The sequence below is a fragment of the Bos grunniens genome, chromosome 3 (genome assembly GCF_055505025.1).
Source record: "Bos grunniens cultivar Pamir isolate PY7600 chromosome 3, Bosgru_T2T1.0, whole genome shotgun sequence".
In the NCBI taxonomy this organism is placed as follows: domain Eukaryota; kingdom Metazoa; phylum Chordata; class Mammalia; order Artiodactyla; family Bovidae; genus Bos; species Bos grunniens.
In genome coordinates, this window is record NC_141167.1 from 14,428,269 (window position 1) to 14,445,711 (window position 17,443).

A 17,443-nucleotide genomic window follows, 5' to 3' on the forward strand; every position below is an offset into this window, starting at 1 on the left:
TTCAGTGATGCCTTTCAGTGAATCTGTATTTTGTTACTCACTTAGCAGGGATCAGCAAACTGTGGCCAATTTTTGTAGATAAAGTTATACTGGAACACTGCCACACCTATTTGTTTGCATCTGTGGCTGCTTTCACATCGCAACTCCAGAGCCAGAGACAGTGTTGTCCACAGAGTGAAAATACTCTTTGGCCCTTTATAGAAAAGTGTTTGGGCTCCTGCACTGTAGCATCAATAGACATATTAGAAAGGTTACGAAAAAGGCAAATGGGGTGCATCATGGATGGGAGAGTCACATCTCAGGTCAAGGTCTGATGAAAAATTCCTCTGCTTACCAAGGTAAACTGAATGCTATTAAGGAACAGTGACGTCTGTGCTGCCCTGGTGAGTCTTTCCTTGAAAAGGCCCTGAGGGTGTGTGTAGTCTTCTATAGTTGCAGTTAACCTGGACTTTGAATAAGGCTGACACCTTCAGCGAAAAAAGATGCAGGTTTACCTAGGAAAAAATCTCCAGGTCTCAATGCCAAACCACACTTTGAAATAAATAATTAGCTCTTCATTGTAGGAATGGTGTGATACTTTGTCTAAAATTTCAATATCTGTATTCATAGACCTCATGTTTTTGCTGCTGTTGCTTATAGTGTTCTGTGTCTCTGCCAGGTTATCTGTGAGCTGGACAGTATATTTGAAAAATTATTCATAGGAATAAACCGGAAAAGGATGCAGCATCCGCCCCTAGGAAGGCTATCTGGTTGCCTGTTTTTTAGGAATATTACCAAACCTTAATTGAGATTGAAGGCTGGAGGTTCCATGGATCATCCAGGTAACACATAGCCAGGTGTCAGGTCCATGTGAGAAGTGGTTTCCTTTTGTTTCACCCATATCTTGAAAGTGTAATACTTTGGAATCCCTGCTTGAGGTGTCTGTGGTGGCGGGTTTGCACTTTTAGCTCAGCCTTAGGTTTTGATTTTTGTCTCCTTCAGTCCATGGTGTTCCTAAAAGTGTAATTCAGGCATCCAGGGGCTTTTTCCATGTTAGCAAATACCTTAAGAGACAGAGTAGCTTTGAGTTCTAGGCTGTCTAGGTTCTCTCTTACCTATATCTTGGCTCAGTGATTCCTCAAAACTAGTTTGTGCTGTTTAGAAAATCATTCTTATATTTCAACTGTTGTTTAGCTGCTCTTGATAGTAGCCTGATCCACTTTTTCTGAGGCATAGTACCCAGTATACCTTCAGGCTAATAGGACAAAAGTAGGGAAAGACATGTTTATATTGGCTTTGAATGTTTTTTAGTCATTCAGCAAGCATTACTGGTATCTTCTGAGTTCTTTATTTGTGGAAGACAGATACATGATTTGGTGGGCGGGGGGGCACATGCAGTGGCTTGCAGAACCCAGGCCTGTGGCAGTGAAAGCACGAAGATTCAATCCCTGGACCACCAGGGAATACCCTGTGAGTTTTAAAAGCCTGACAAGTTATGTTAAATAGCCCTACTCTGTCTTGTATCACATAAATAAATACTTAGATGGATCTTGATTCCTGAAAAGGAGCTCAGTCTAGCAAAGCAGTGGAAGTGGGGAAAGTAAAAGCTGCTGTGTCATGTGAGGGTACAGGTAGTGGACTGAGAGAAGAGATGGTAGGTGCTTCTAAGTAGCAGTGGTGGTCAGGGAAGGCTTCGTTTTGGGTGGTAGTGTTGGAATGAGGTTTCAAAAGGTGAATAGGGTTCAGATAAAAGTAGTAATTAGGACTTGAAATAAGCAAAGGCTGGGTGATGGGAAACTGCCAGTGTTCAGGCACAATATTCTTGTTTCAACCAGAGTAGAAAACGCATAATGGATCTTGGAAAGAGAGCTCAAAGGTAGGTAGTAGGGGTTAGATAATGAGGGGCTTTGACTACAGGGAGTTTGACCTTTCCCCTGTAGGAATCTGAAGAGTTGAGGGAAACTAACTGAAGTAAGTACCAGAGAGAAGGGCAAATACCAAACTAGAGACAGACCAGTCACAGGCCTCTTTTTGTTGTCCAGTTAGAGATAACAAAGGCCTGAACATTGATGGGGGAGGATGATGAAATGAGGCTCTGGCTTTGCCTGGCTAAGAAGGGCATGGTGCACTTTCCAACAGGCCCATTTTTAAAGATCCTTTTTCTTTTGGCTTGTCTTATCCGTGTCTCTTATTTAATCCAGCCCAGTTCCATAGCTGCTGCTGTTGAATGGTTTTGTCCTGTGTTTTGTTTTTCACAGATTCTCTTAAATCTACCTGTTATTCTTAAAGGTTCTGGTTATCTCTTGCATGGATTGTTAAATTTTCCTCTCAGACTGTCCATCATGGTGCCCCTATTGTTCTACCTGGAATTAAATCCCTTCTGACTTGACAAATGGCTGCCTCAAGTGGCAGTTGTCTTCCTGCTCCCTTCTTGAAAGCGGTGTTAATGTAGCCCTTTGATGAATGCTTATTGAGCACCTCCTGTATTCTAGGCACTAGGAATATATCACTGAGCTAGATAGACCAAGTCCCTGCTCTTAATGGTGCTGACATTGTGAGGCAATACAAAGTAGTAAACAGTTTAATCCAAGATGTAAGTTTGAAGGAAATCAAATGGGAATGACAGAACCAGATGCCTGAATTGGGTGGCAAAAGAGGCCTGAGGAGGTAGCTGTGTATTTATGTGCATTTATGCGTCTACATGACTCTCCCACTGTACTGAGCTGTCGGTAGCACCTTGAACTATTACCTATTGGCTCTTAAATGATGAGTGACTAATGGATTATGTGGCTACTCCTCCCCTTTGCTAGTAGTCAGCATACTACCTGAAACTCTTCCTTAACTCTCAGATAAGTAACTAAGCTTTCTGCAGGTTGTCTCTCTGCAGCAAAAGTAAGAGAGATCCAGCCCTTACCCTAGAGAGGCTCACAGTCTCTGGGCAGGAAGGTGATGAAACTTGAAGTATTCTGTGCACCTGGACAGAAAGCAGAGTGCTTCCTGTGGAAGGCCACTCTTGACAGCTTCCCCCCAGGTGTTTTAAGATGGGGAAACAGTGGAAACAGTGTCAGACTTTATTTTTTGGGGCTCAAAAATCACTGCAGATGGTGACTGCAGCCATGAAATTCAAAGACGCTTACTCCTTGGAAGGAAAGTTACGACCAACCTAGATAGCATATTCAAAAGCAGAGACGTTACTTTGCCAACAAAGGTCTGTCTAGTCAAGGCTATGGTTTTTCCAGTGGTCATGTATGGATGTGAGAGTTGGACTGTGAAGAAAGCTGAGCACCAAAGAATTGATGCTTTTGCAGTGTGGTGTTGGAGAAGACTCTTGAGAGTCCCTTGGACTGCAAGGAGATCCAACCAGTCCATTCTGAAGGAGATCAGCCCTGGGATTTCTTTGGAAGGAATGATGCTAAAGCTGAAACTCCAGTACTTTGGCCACCTCATGCGAAGAGTTGACTCATTGGAAAAGACTCTGATACTGGGAGGGATTGGGGGCAGGAGGAGAAGGGGACGACAGAGGATGAGATGGCTGGATGGCATCGCTGACTCGATGGACATGAGTCTGAGTGAACTCCGGGAGTTGGTGATGGACAGGGAGGCCTGGCGTGCTGTGATTCATGGGGTTGCAAAGAGTCGGACACGACTGAGCGACTGAACTGACTGTACTCAGGAAGGCTGACTCACTGGTAAAGCTATATTGGTCTATAAAACCAGACTCTAGTGTATTAATTCATGAGGAGAGATGTCTGGTGCAGTAGACAGCCCCATTGGCCTTACTGTGTTTTCTGTATACTTTAGCAGCACTCAGGGATCTTAGTTCTCTGACCAGGAGTGAACTGGTTACCCTGCAGTGGAAGGCCGAGTCATAACCACTGGACTGCCATAACCACTGGACTGCCGGGGAAGTCCCTTAGTGTGTTTTCATGTAATCCTACCACTTGGGAAGCCTAATTAAAGTCAAGAAAAAGCTCCATGTAACAGAGCAAGAGGACTTTAATTCTAGGGATGGAATGTTGACCAACATCCAATTACGCCTCCCACAAGCCTTCCCCACCTCCACCCCCCGCCCCCACCCCCACCCCCTTTCCTCCCCGCGGCAGTGGTTCCTGGTTTTGTTACATCTTTTCCCCGTACTGTGAAAGTGAAGTCCTTCAGTCGTGTCTTTGTGACCCCATGGACTGTAGCCTACTACACTCCTCTGCCCATGGGGTTTTCCATGGAAGAGTACTGGAGTGGGTTGCCATTTCCTTCTCCACCTGTATCTCCCCCGAAATGGCACATCTTTTGCTCTTTAAGAGTCACTCTGCCATTTTATTTCAGGCCTTGGGACTGTTACTTTCACTTTCGGATTGCTTTGCTTATTGCTTTTGTTGAGTCTATCCTATAGCTCCGGGCTTGGGGGTGAGGGTTGGGGGGGAAGCTTTCAAACTTTGTCTTTTCCACTTGTGCTAGGATCCTCAGGCTACCCAGTTTATTCAAATCTGCTGGACAATGGTATCAGATAAGGCCTAAAGTTCCCAATGTGCTAAATTATAGATGGCATATCTGCAGAAAGGTAGCATTAAACGCTTTTATCAGGTTATGACTGAGGTGTGTAAACAGGAAATCCTACAGATCAAGGATCAAGGACAGAAGTCCCGTGAAATAGGTCCAGGGGTCATTAAATCTGTGACTGTCCATAGCCCCAGCTCATGCAGCAGCGAGGCTAGTTTTCAGGGGAACGGGAACAGGAAGGCGTTGGGGTGGGTGGTGGGGCTTCGATTAACACTGAGCCTTACTCTTGTTCTTTGAAGATGGGAGCAAGACTGTTGGGGAAGCACAGAATGCCTAGGCCTGTTCCACCCGGCCTCTGAGCCTCAGGGTTCCCCAATAAAGAATGAACAATGCAACAGCTCAGGCTTGTTTCTGTGTATAATATCTTTTGATTTCGTTGTAAAACTACAATTCCAAGAAGCAGAGGCTTGCAGAAAAAGGAAAAAAAGAGATAAACGAGAGGAATACAAGAGGTGGTAACGCGGCCCCCGCCCCATGGCAGGGTTAAAGTCACTAAAAAGCCCAGGAAGCTAAGCTGGCGCCCATGGTCGGCATAGCAACGGCGCAGGCGCAGTTCTGGCGTAGGATTTCTGGGAACTGTAGTTTTCCCATCTTCGGGAGCGCCCTGTCATGGACATCCTTGCACAGCCGCACCAACACTGGGGCCGAATGGAGGGGCTTGGCGTATTAACAGTTAACATCTATAATAGGAAACAGTATACGTATTAACTGGGCTGGTGGGACCTCAACAAAGCCCTAGTAAACGCTCAGGAGTTCAGGAAGACTCCACAGAAAGCTTCGTGCGATAAACGATGAAAACGGATTAGGCATTTGCTGAGGCGTACAGTGGGAAGTCTGTAATGATCCTACAAAATTTGCAAGCATGAGAACAGTTCTGGATGTTTGAGAACACCAGGGTATTGAATACCAGTTGGTGAACAATGGGATCTGAGGAGTTAGAAATGGAAAGAAGTCAGATCATGGTCTTGAATGCCAAACCCAAAAATCTGGACCTTTTCTTGAATAACCTTACACAGAGCCCAAGCAATATGAATGACCCCCTTCTTTTGCATTCTCCTTTTATTCATCTTTGTTTTAACCACTTGCCACAGCATTCTGTGCCTTCATCCCAAGAACTCAACAAGGGTCATGGTTGAGATAAGAGCTCAGGAAGTGTTTTCTGAATGATCAGATTTGAGTCTTCAGAAAAGCGTGCAACAATAAGAAGAGAGGGGAAGAAGAGAGTAAGGCTGGATGTAAAAAAAAGCCATCAAAGTTCAAAGTAAATTGCTTTCCCAGTCTGTAATTTTCTCTCCATCCAAGGTTTGAAATCTGGTACCTCAAGGGCCATTTCCATGATGGGTTTTGTTTGGTCAGCACTTGAAAAAAAAATTAGTTGCCCCACTTTTTAAAATGGAATGTTTCACATTTCACTTCAGTTGCTCAGTCGTGTCCGACTCTTTGCGACCCCGTGAATCGCAGCACGCCAGGCCTCCCTGTCCATCACCAACTCCCGGAGTTCACTCAGACTCACGTCCATCGAGTCAGTGATGCCATCCAGCCATCTCATCCTCTGTCGTCCCCTTCTCCTCCTGCCCCCAATCCCTACCAGCATCAGAGTCTTTTCCAATGAGTCAACTCTTTGCATGAGGTGGCCAAAGTACTGGAGTTTCAGCTTTAGCATCATTCTTTCCAAAGAACACCCAGGATAGATCTCCTTTAGAATGGACTGGTTGGATCTCCTTGCAGTCCAAGGGACTCTCAAGAGTCTTCTCCAACACCACACTGCAAAAGCATCAATTCTTTGGCGCTCAGCTTTCTTCACAGTCCAACTCTCACATCCATACATGATCACAGGAAAAACCATAGCCTTGACTAGACGGACCTTTGTTGGCAAAGTAATGTCTCTGCTTTTGAATATGCTGTCTAGGTTGGTCATAACTTTCCTTCCAAGGAGTAAGCGTCTTTTAATTTCATGGCTGCAGTCACCATCTGCAGTGTTTTTGAGCCCCAAAAAATAAAGTCTGACACTGTTTCCACTGTTTCCCCCATCTACTTCCCATGAAGTGATGGGACCAGATGCCATGATCTTCGTTTTCTGAATGTTGAGCTTTAAGCTAACTTTTTCACTCTCCACTTTCACTTTCATCAAGAGGCTTTTGAGTTCCTCTTCACTTTCTGCCATAAGGGTGGTGTCATCTGCATATCTGAGGTAATTGATATTTCTCCCGGCAATCTTGATTCCAGCTTGTGTTACTTCCAGTCCAGCGTTTCTCATGATGTACTCTGCATAGAAGTTAAATAAACAGGGTGACAGTATACAGGCTTGACATACTCCTTTTCCTATTTGGAACCAGTCTGTTGTTCCATGTCCAGTTCTAACTGTTGCTTCCTGACCTACATACAGGTTTCTCAAGAGGCAGGTCAGGTGGTCTGGTATTCCCATCTCTTTCAGAATTTTCCACAGTTTATTGTGATCCACACAGTCAAAGGCTTTGGCGTAGTCAATAAAGCAGAAATAGATGTTTTTCTGGAACTTTCTTGCTTTTTCCATGATTCAGTGGATGTTGGCAATTTGATCTCTGGTTCCTCTGCCTTTTCTAAAACCAGCTTGAACATCTGGAAGTTCATGGTTCACGTACTGCTGAAGCCTGGCTTGGAGAATTTTGAGTATTTACTAGCGTGTGAGCCAGCGTTTCACATTTAAGCAATAACAAAAGATTTCTGGCTTCTCGTGAAAAATTTGAAGAGTTGACAATTTGGAGCCCTGATTCTTGACAGCAAGAGTGGAGCTGAGGAGCTGCTGCCCCCTTTAGCCGCGACATATGCTCTTCAGGTTGCATGTTCCCCACCATTCCTCTCCCTCAAACTGAGGCCAAGGATCAGTTCCCATTTATCATAATGCTTTTGTTTTCATTTCCTTACAGTGAGCTAGCTCTGGCCTTGGAGGCTTTTAAATTGCCATCTTTGTACTAATCTACCCCACCTGGTATCTGAGGAGTGATTCAATGAAATTAATATTTTAGAAAGATTAATCAGTGCAAAACAGACTAAAGTGAGGAGCCAGGAAGCAGAAAGGAAAAAATAAATTTGAAAATCTATTGAAGGAACATTTGAAAGCATTTGGCCAGTGATTAAATATTGGATGAAGCAGGAGGAAACGGCAAAATACAGCTTCAGAGTTTACTACCTGAATGGCTGGAAAGATGCTATCACCAACATTAAATGGGAGAAGTGAAAGGGGTGGTGGTGATCACCACCTTGCCACCTCTAGTATTTTGTAGGCAAGGGCCATGAGTTACCAATTCCATAATCCTCCAGTATTGTGCTGGACATGCATTAGTTGCCCAGGAAATTCTAGCCGAACTGCAACTTATCTGAGGTGGGGTACATATCTGATGAGGGGGGAAGAAAAGGAGAATTGGAATGCTGGAACAAAAGCAGTACATGGTGGGACCTCAGGCATTCTCCTCAGAGTGGATGAAACCAGGGCTTGGTTGATAGTTAATGCATTTTAGAGAAACCTATGCAAAAGTCCTGAAGCAGAGCAGGAATTTGGCATGCAGAAATGGAAGCGGGGGAGGGAGGAATCGGTATCCTTCCAAAGGAAAGAAGAAAAAAAGGGAGAGAGAGATTGGATCGCAGGATATTCCTGGAATACACAGAAGAGCAAGCTCTCGGTCGGGGCATTAGGCAGAGTTTTGGACAATAAGGCTGGGAAGGTTGGAACACCGGACTTCTCTAAACAGTTTTGAGAGCTCATTGCTTAAAAGGAAAAGAAATCTGCAGAACAGAGCCACTGCCGCCACCCCCATCTTCCCTGCCTTGGGGAGGGCATCAGGTCACTGATCCAGGAGGGCTCAGAAAGGGAAAGAGTCATAGCCTCCACCGCAGCACCTGCACCCACCACGCAGAGCATCAGGTGTGTGGTGGTGAGCAAAGGGGCTGTGGTCAAAACATGCTACACAAGCAACGCCTTCCCCAAGGATTACATCCCCAGTATTCAACAACTATAGCGCCCAGAGTGCAGTTGACGGGTGCCCAGTGAACCCGAACCTGTAGGAACAGCAGGCCAGGAGGAGTATGATCACCTTCGCACACTCTCCTGCCCTCAGACCAACATGTTTGTCATCTGCTCCTCCACTCTCATCCGCCTTCCTATGAGAATGTGCAGCACAAGTGGCATTCAGAGGTGTGCTACCATCGCCCTGAGGTGCCCATCCTCTTGGTGGGCACCAAGAAGGACCTGACACCCTAAAGGTGCCTGAAGGAGCTGGGCCAGGTGGTGGCCCAGCAGATCCAAGCTGTGCTTGGCCCTGCAGCAGGATGGCATCAAGGAAGTGTTTACCGAGGCTGTCCGGCAGTACTCAACCCCATGCCGATCAAGCATGGGCAGTCCTGCATCCTCCTGTGACCTGGCACTCAGCTTGGAGGCTGCCCCTGACCCCCTACTGGTTGCGCCTTTGTGTCTTGGTGCCTCGTCTGCCCTCAGCTGTGCCTTAAGGACTAATTCTGGGACCCCCTTGCTTATGGGGTCCCCAAATGTCTTTTTCTCCTTAACGGGGACCCACAGGGAAAGGGGCTTTGGGCCCTGCCCCATTCTGCTTGGAAACACCAAGTATTCTTGAGAGCTCACCCAGGTCACAGTTGGACCCCTCCTCCAAGAAGCTTCCGCATTTCCCCCTACTCACCAGTTGACTTAGTTTTCCACACAGATATTGCTGCCTGTCCTGGTGCCTTCTCTCCGGAGGGCTCCACAGACCCTAACCTCTCCCTCACTGCTCTTCAAATTGCTCCGCCCTCAAGATGCTCTCTCTTCCACAGGGAAGAAGCCACTGAATCCTAGTAAGATGAATGTGCCCTAACCTACCTCCATGTCCCTGGGCCTCATGCACCTGCTGACTGACTCGGTCCCACCCCCATCGGGCTCCTGGGGCCCCTCAACCCCCATCTGCATCAACAAAACCTTCTGTCTCCAGTGAAGAAAAAAAAAGAAGTTTTCAGCTCAACCCCCCAATAAATATTTATTTACAAGTTTTTTAATATGTACAACTAATGTAGTATTATGCCCTTTATAAACATTAACACACAAACAAGAAATTAAAAAACACAAAAATTAGAAATATTCTATTTTCTTTCCACTTCCCCAACGTATCATATCACATACACTTTATGGTACCCATTCCACCCCTCGCAGCCGTCCCAGCTGCAACCCCACCACCACTCTGGGGCTCTTGCTGTAATCAAGGGGAACCTCTGGAGGTTCGGAAACAGAGGGGCATGGTCTCTGACGACTCTCCAGAATCCGTAAACTTTAAAAACTGAGACACAAAGAACTGCGATTGTCTTAGAGTGCCCTCCATGTGCTAGGAAACGCCTCAGTGGTTTGGTGGTGGTTTACTCGCTAAATCCTGTCCGACTCTTGAGACTACGGGCTGTAACTAGCCAGGCTCCTCTGTCCATGTAATTCTCCAGGCAAGAATATTGGAGTGGGTTGCCATAGAGGATCTTCCTGACCCAGGGATCGAACCCTCTTCTCTTACATCTCCTGCATTGGCAGGCGGGTTCTTTACCACTAGGGCAATCTGGGAAACCCAGTGCTTTAATAGAACTCATTTAATCCCGCAAGCAACCCTATACACTGTATTATTATCTTAGATGAAACAGAAACAGCGAAGTTAAGAAATTTTGCCAGGTGACGCAGAAGTGGCGGAGCAAGAACTGGAACCCACCCTGGGTGTGTCCACACTCCATGAGCTTAACTGCCACTGGAAGGGGATGAAGAGGGTTTCCTTGGTCAAGTCCCTCACCAATCATAGCTGTGGTGAGAGTCCCAGGCACTGACGGAGGAAGCAGCAGGAAATCACTAAACCCCGGGATGCCTCTCACGCGGTTATCTGGGCAAGGTCCGCTCGTCCGCAGTCTCTTGAGGGCAACTCAGACGGCCGCGCAGGCGCAGACAGATGGGCTTGGTCTCTATGGTTCCGGGGCGCGACGGCGGAAGGCAGGTCGGTTCCCGGCGTCGCGCTGCAAGAGTCGCGCAGCGGGCTTCCTTTACGGCAGGCCTCCTAGTCGCCTGAGGATTGTCTAGGAGAGGCGGCCAGCGAGGAGAAAAGGACACAGCGGCCGGACGGTAGGGGCTGTGTGTGTCCGCTGGACGATAGACCCTAAAGCGCGTCCTTCCGAGAGCCCTTTAACAGATTTCCTCTTGGCTTGCTGGGTGGATGACCTTTCTCCCTGGCCATATTTTCTGCTTTCCCAGGCTCCTCGGTCCACCCAGCTTGTCACTGAAGTCTATAGACCGCACCTCTCTCGGCTCTTTTTCCAGGTTGACTTAACTTTCTGACAGACTCATACTTGGCCTTCTGTTTCTTAACCTGAAGTCCACGTTCCTTTCCCAGCTTGCTGCGTGGCCATGCGGGATTTAGGCCCTGCCAACCTCTAAAGCTCGTTTCGTTCTTCCCGACGTGTACTCTGCGCTCCAGCCGCGTCTGGGTGCTCAGTGTACCCCAGACATAACCCAGCACACCGGCTGTAACTCGTGCAGTGTGTGCCCTGCTGGAATACTCTGTCACAGACCTGCACTTGATCCGTAGTTTTCCGGACAGAATAGGTGCTTCCTCCTTAGCTCTTGCGCTCGTGCGTTGATTCCCAGTTCCCTCTGTGTGTCCTGTGCTAGTGCTTAGGTTGCAGCTGCTCCCCACCTCCCCCCCGCCCCCATCCCAGTGACTGGAACATTACTCAGTAAATGACTGAAAGAATGGGTGGGAAACTTTAAAATTACACTCACCTGTAAGCCTGCCACTCATAAAAGTAACTGCTGACCTTTTTTTGTGCTTCCTTCCAGTCTTCTTTTGAAGCTTTTTTTTTTTTAGCATTATTGTAAACCCCCCTTTTTTTCATTAAGCATTAAAATGTATATTTCATGTGTATTATCCGCCCCCCACCATTGTCTACCAAATAGGTACTGGATTTAATTATTCATTTCTGTTACTTCACTGGTGGCTCAAACGGTAAAGAATCTGCCTGAAATGCAGGAGACCCAGGTTCGATCCCTAGATTGGGAACATCCCCTGGTAGGTCATGGCAACCCACTCCAGTATTCTTGCCTGAAGAATTCCATAGACAGAGGAGCCCGGTGGGCTACAGTCCATGGGGTAGAAAAGAGTGGGGACATGACTGAGAGACAAACACTTGGACTTTCTCTATTGTTGCACTTTTAAGTTGTTTGAATTTCTTTTTTTTTTCCCCCCAACAGTTATTGAGCTCCTACCTGACTGGTCCCTATCCTCAAGGTTGTTCAAAAGGGAGATATGCGTATGAATAGTACATTACAGGGGCGTGCAGGGTACTAGGAAAGGTCTACCATGCTAACACAGGATGACATCCCTGCTTCAAGATGGCTTCTTAGAAGTGTCATCTAAGTTGATATGGTTCGAAAAGTGTAAAGAAATGTTTTTATGCTTGTGTTTTTTTATTTCAGTTTTTTCTTCAGATCTGTCTCAAAGCATTGGGATTACTGAGTCAAGATATTCAATACAGGGACTTTTTAGTGGTCCAGTGGCTTAAACTCTACACTCCCAATAAAACACACTTTTCAACTTTTGGTTAAAATGACCATATCAATATAGAGGATTTTTAATGCATTGTTTTTTGGTTCAAGTTCCGTTTTCCTCGAGTTTGAGTTTTGTGAAAGCACGAAAATTGCTTATCTACCATGAACTGGAAGAACTTGTGTAATGAAAAGGTTTGGGGAAAAGAAATTGGGAGACTAGTACAAAATATCTTTCTAGAGGGTTGTTTGTCATAATTATCTCATTTTTCTCAGAAATTTCTCTTTTGACTGCAATTTTATGGCATTCCTTTTTTTTCCCCTTCCACTTCAGCCATGCCTTTCTTTGATGTGCAGAAAAGGCTGGGTGTTGACCTAGATCGCTGGATGACAATCCAGAGTGCTGAGCAGCCTCACAAGATCCCATCCCGATGTCATGCTTTTGAGAAGGAATGGATAGAGTGTGCACATGGAATCGGCAGTATCCGAGCAGAGAAGGAGTGCAAAATAGAATTTGAGGATTTCAGAGAGTGTCTGCTTCGACAGAAAACGGTGAGGAAGTGATGAAGATGGGGATGGAATTACTTCCTTGTTTCTCCAGAGCTACTTTTAAATACTTTGAACTGATCATTGGGCATTGGCTTGCCCGATGTGAATTGGCAAAACTTTTGTGTGAACTACCTTCTCTACTTAGGTACCATGTCAAGGAAGTTAACTGTGTTAACTTGTTCAGTGTTCTTCCTCATATTCTCATATATTGGGTTAGCCAAAAAGTTCATTAGGGTTTTCCCTCAAACTTCTTGTCAAACCCAATATTTTCCTTAGCATTGTGCCCTGCTGCAGCCATCGGGTTGGAAATTGCATATGTAGATTTCCATTTTTGTGTAGGCTGTAAAGTAAAAGAGTATCAACTAGCCTTGGGTGTTTGTCCTTGAAAATGTTTGGGCAAATATATTTCAAATTCATTGAACCCTCACTGGGGAAGAGATTAAAATCCTGCAGCTCTATTACACTGAACCTGATAAAACAACCTCTAGATTTCTATTCTGGGGAAGATGGAGGTGTTAATGAGATTGTTTTAGGTGATCCTGACCAAAAATACAGGGAAAAAGCATTAGTAGCATAGTGTTTCAGAGAAGGCAATGGCACCCCACTCCAGTACTCTTGCCTGGAAAATCCCATGGATGGAGGAGCCAGGGACGGGGGAGCCTGGTGGGCCGCCATCTATGGGGTCGCACAGAGTCGGACACGACTGAAGCGACTTAGCAGCAGCAGCAGCAGCAGCAGCATAGTGTTTACCTCCTCAAGACTTGAATGAATTGCGTAACACATAGGGTTCTATTCTCCTTTAGAGAAGAAATCGTTAACTGGGCTGTCATTTTGCCTATTTCTGTGCTCCACATATAACATAGAATTATTTTTATTACTGTCAACTCCTTGGGGTTCAGGAATACAATTTAGATTTTCAGTTAAATGCATCTCTAAAGTTATCTGTATCCATTTTTAAATAGCTTGTCTTTTATAATCTGCTATTGGCATTTGGGTGAAGTAAAGCCAAATTTGGAAGGAATAAAGGGTTGTCAGGTATTAATTTTGTCATGTTCTCTGGAAGAATATTGATCATCGAGTGTACTGTAGTAGACAAGGAGTGGGTGGTAGCTGGCCGCCAACCAGCTAGTTAGTTCACAGCATGTCATAACTTCTCTTCTGCAGGCCCCACTTATTCCTTGCTCAGATTAACACTTATTATGGAAAATTTACACCAAGAAGAGACAGTGTGATGAGGTGGAAAGAATATTAGATTGGGAGTTGGGAGAGCTGGATTTTGATGCTGGTTTTACCACCACTAGTTTTGTGACTTCAAGAAAGTCTTTCCCATCTAATCTTGGTTTCCTTATCTGGAAATACAGTTTTGCTCTAAGGTCAATTTCTGAAGAGAGATGTTACCATTTTAGAGGTCATCTAAGTGAAGATGTTAGTGAATCAAAGAATTAGAATCAAGCACTTTTCTAAGTTCTTAGAATGTAATAATACATATATTTCTTGCAATAATCTCCTATGAGATACTTTAGAATTATTTTCCCCACTGTAGGATTAAAACATTGAAGCAAGGAAATACTAAATCCATTACCTAAGGTCACATAGCCCAGTAAGAGGTGGAAATAGCATTTGAACCTGGCAGTGCTGATTCTAGACCCTGTGCTTGTATTCAGAACACCAAGTCATGATTGGTTCTAGCTGGGAGAGAGATTTGACATACGGCTGTATGATGCCTCAACCATAACTAGTTTTATGTTGGGAAATGCTTTACTAGAGAAATGTTAAGAATACAGTTTTTTAAATGGTTAATGTTTAGTATTGGGAATACCTAAAGTTTTTTTCTACTGAAGTTGCATCCTCATTCTTTAAAGTTAATGGGATGTTTAATTGAATATACTGCCACTTCATGCCTTTGTGAAAACCTAGTCATTCACTCAAAAAGTATTTTTTAGATCACCTATTATGTCAGGAACTATTCCAGGTACTGGGAATATAGCAGTAAGCAAAACAGCGAAAAGTCCCTGCCCTAATGGAACTCATTGGTGGGGCAAGGGTTGGGGGTGGGATACAGAAAATGTACGAACAAGGTAAGAAATAGCGTGTCGGGTGTTGGTACGTGCAGTGGGGAAAATAAACAGAAGGATGCGAAGCACTGGTATGGTTGCTCTGTGCTTCAGTGGAGTGCTCCTGAAAGAGCTCAAGGATAGAAAACATGAGAGCAGAGACTTGGAGATAGTGAACCACGTGCACTTGAGGGAGGAGGAAGCAGCGAATGGAAGGATCTCTGAGCTGGAGCAGAGAGAGCTGGAGGAAGGTATAAAGACATAACGTCAGAGAGAAGGGTCTTGTAATTTCCTTCTAGGGAAGGATTCAGCTTTTCCTCTCAGTAAGATGAAAGCCACTGGGTTTTGAGCCAAGGAACAGTGCATTCAGGATTGGTAAGTCTGTTTTCCATGTCACAGAATCCGTTAATTGCGGCTCTCGCACAGTGTTGGATAGCTTGATTTTCATCCGTAGGGAACGTCCTGCTGAGGGGAAAAGGCAGCAGTCAAGGCCCTGCCTGTCTGAGCGACTACTGGCTGAGCTGAGCACATAGCAGGCCTTTCAGTGTGGCCCAGAGACCTCATTGGCCTGTTTGTGCTTCATTCATACCTAGTGAGCTGCTGCTGCTAAGTCGCTTCAGTCGTGTCCGACTCTGTGCCACCCCATAGACGGCAGCCCACCAGGCTCCCCCGTCCCTGGGATTCTCCAGGCAAGAACACTGGAGTGGGTTGCCATTTCCTTCTCCAGTGCATGAAAGTGAGAAGTGAAAGTGAAGTCGCTCAGTCGTGTCTGACTCTTAGCGACCCCATGGACTGCAGCCCACCAGGCTCCTCTGTCCATGGGATTTTCCAGGCAAGAGTACTAGCATGGGGCGCCATTGCCTTCCCTGACCTAGTGAGCAGTCACCAGCATATGCTGTGAGGTGATGTCAGCTTTTCATATTTTTAAAGATTTTAGTATGCACAAGTATACCTCTTAAAGCTGCTGTATCTCTATTATTTTTGTAAATGCTTATATTCCTCTATATAATAGGAACATACTAGTTATCCGTTTTCAAGGAGGTATTACTATACATACAGCAGAAATTGATTCTTTAAAGATGGGATTTATCTCAGAGGCCCTCCAGGATGAAAAGCTTCCATAGTTTAAAAATGAAACCAGTTTTGTATTCAGCTTCTCCAGTGCTCACTTTCTGGTGCATATCTCCCTCCGAGTTTAAATATTTTCCTCCTCTGACAGATGAAACGTCTGCATGCTATCAGGAGACAGCGGGAAAAGCTAATCAAGGAAGGGAAGTACACACCCCCACCTCACCACTCAGGCCAGGAGGAACCTCGGTCCTGAGCGGAGCAGCTGCCAGTGGCTGGAGGCTGATTCTCACGTTCTCTCTTCTCCGCTGGAAACTCTACGTACTAAAAACCCCTTTGTGAGAGTGTCTAAAAATAAAGGATTGCTCCATCCTATTTGTTCTATTTTCTTTTGTATCATACTTTTCAATAATGAGGTTGCAACCTATTTTTTAAGTTTGGTAAAATGCCTTTACCTTAAAAATTAGCATTAAGGGACTATCAGTGGTATATTAGTACTTCTGATTGAAATGCTTAGAAACATTTTTTTAAAAGAAAAAATTCACATGAAGAAGGGAAGGTATGATCCCTAGAAAATTAAATGTTGAGAATATAATGAAAACTTCAGATATCCCCAACTAGGGATCAAACCTGCATCCTCGGCAGCAAAAGCAGAGTCCTAACCACTGGACCAGGAAACCAAGAAATTCCTCATCTTAACCATTTTTCAGTGTAGAGTTCAGTGGTATTAAGTGCATTCACATTGTGGTGCGACCATCCATCTCCAGAACTCTTTTCATCTTGGAAAACTGAAACTATACCCATGAAACAATAACTTCCTCTTCCCTCGTCCCCCTAGCGCCTGGCAACCACTCTTCTACTTTCTAGGTCTATGATGTTGACTACTCTAAGCACCTCGTTATAGGTGCAATCATACAGTATTTGTCTCTTTGTGTCAGAATTATGTCACTTAACATACATAGCATATATCAGAATTTCTTTTTTGAGGCTGAAGAGTTTTCCATTGTGTGTATGTACCACATCTTGTTTATCCATCCATTTGTCAATAGACTCTTGGGTTGCTTCCATGTTTTGGCTGTTGTGAATAATGCTGCTATCCATATGGTTATACAGATACCTCCTTGAGACCCTGCTTTCAATTACACTCCCACCAATAGTGCAGAAGGGTTCTAATTTCTCCATGTCTTCACCAACATTTGATGTTTTCTGGAGTTTTTTGATAGCCAGCAAATAGAAGTGAGGTATCTCACTGTACTTTTTGTTTGCATTTCCATAATTATTAGTGATGTTGCATCTTTTCATGTGCTTACTGGCCATTTGTATGTCTTGACTATTATATGGATATATGTCTATTCAAGTCTTTTGTTCATTTTTAATTGAGGGTGTTTTTGTTACTGAGTTTTAGGAGTTTATATATTCGGGATGCTGATTCAGATATGTAATTTGAAAATATTCTCTCCCATCCTGTAGATTGCCTTTTTACTCTGTTGATAGTATCTTTCGATGCACAAATGTAAAGTTCCTCCAGGGGATTTCTCTGATGATCCAGTGGCTAAGTCGCCGAACTCCCAATGCAGGGGACCGAGTTTGATCCCCAGTCAGGGAACTAGATGCCACATGCCACAGCTAAAGATCCTTTATGCCATAGTGAAGATCGGAGATCCCACTTGGTGCAACTAAGGTCTGGTACAGCCAAATAAATATT

General features: G+C 44.9%; 1 protein-coding gene, 1 long non-coding RNA gene and 1 pseudogene across 2 annotated transcripts; 2 read left to right on the forward strand and 1 right to left on the reverse strand.

Annotated features, from left to right (window-relative positions):
- Window positions 1-4,875: 4,875 nt before the first annotated feature.
- LOC147375048 (uncharacterized) lies at window positions 4,876-10,495 on the reverse strand. Its single transcript, XR_015156141.1, has 2 exons — window positions 10,248-10,495; window positions 4,876-5,216 (listed from the first exon to the last, which is right to left on the reverse strand). It is a non-coding gene; the product is annotated as an uncharacterized LOC147375048 (long non-coding RNA).
- On the forward strand, window positions 8,076-9,051 carry LOC147375049 (rho-related GTP-binding protein RhoG-like; annotated as a pseudogene).
- A 76-nt stretch (window positions 10,496-10,571) lies between the features above and the next one.
- Window positions 10,572-16,113, forward strand: NDUFS5 (NADH:ubiquinone oxidoreductase subunit S5). The gene is made up of 3 exons (XM_086380125.1): window positions 10,572-10,648; window positions 12,402-12,619; window positions 15,890-16,113. The coding sequence occupies exons 2-3, from the start codon at window positions 12,404-12,406 to the stop codon at window positions 15,992-15,994; spliced, it is 321 nt and encodes a 106-aa protein (XP_086236251.1). The 5' UTR covers window positions 10,572-10,648; window positions 12,402-12,403; the 3' UTR covers window positions 15,995-16,113.
- Window positions 16,114-17,443: the final 1,330 nt, after the last annotated feature.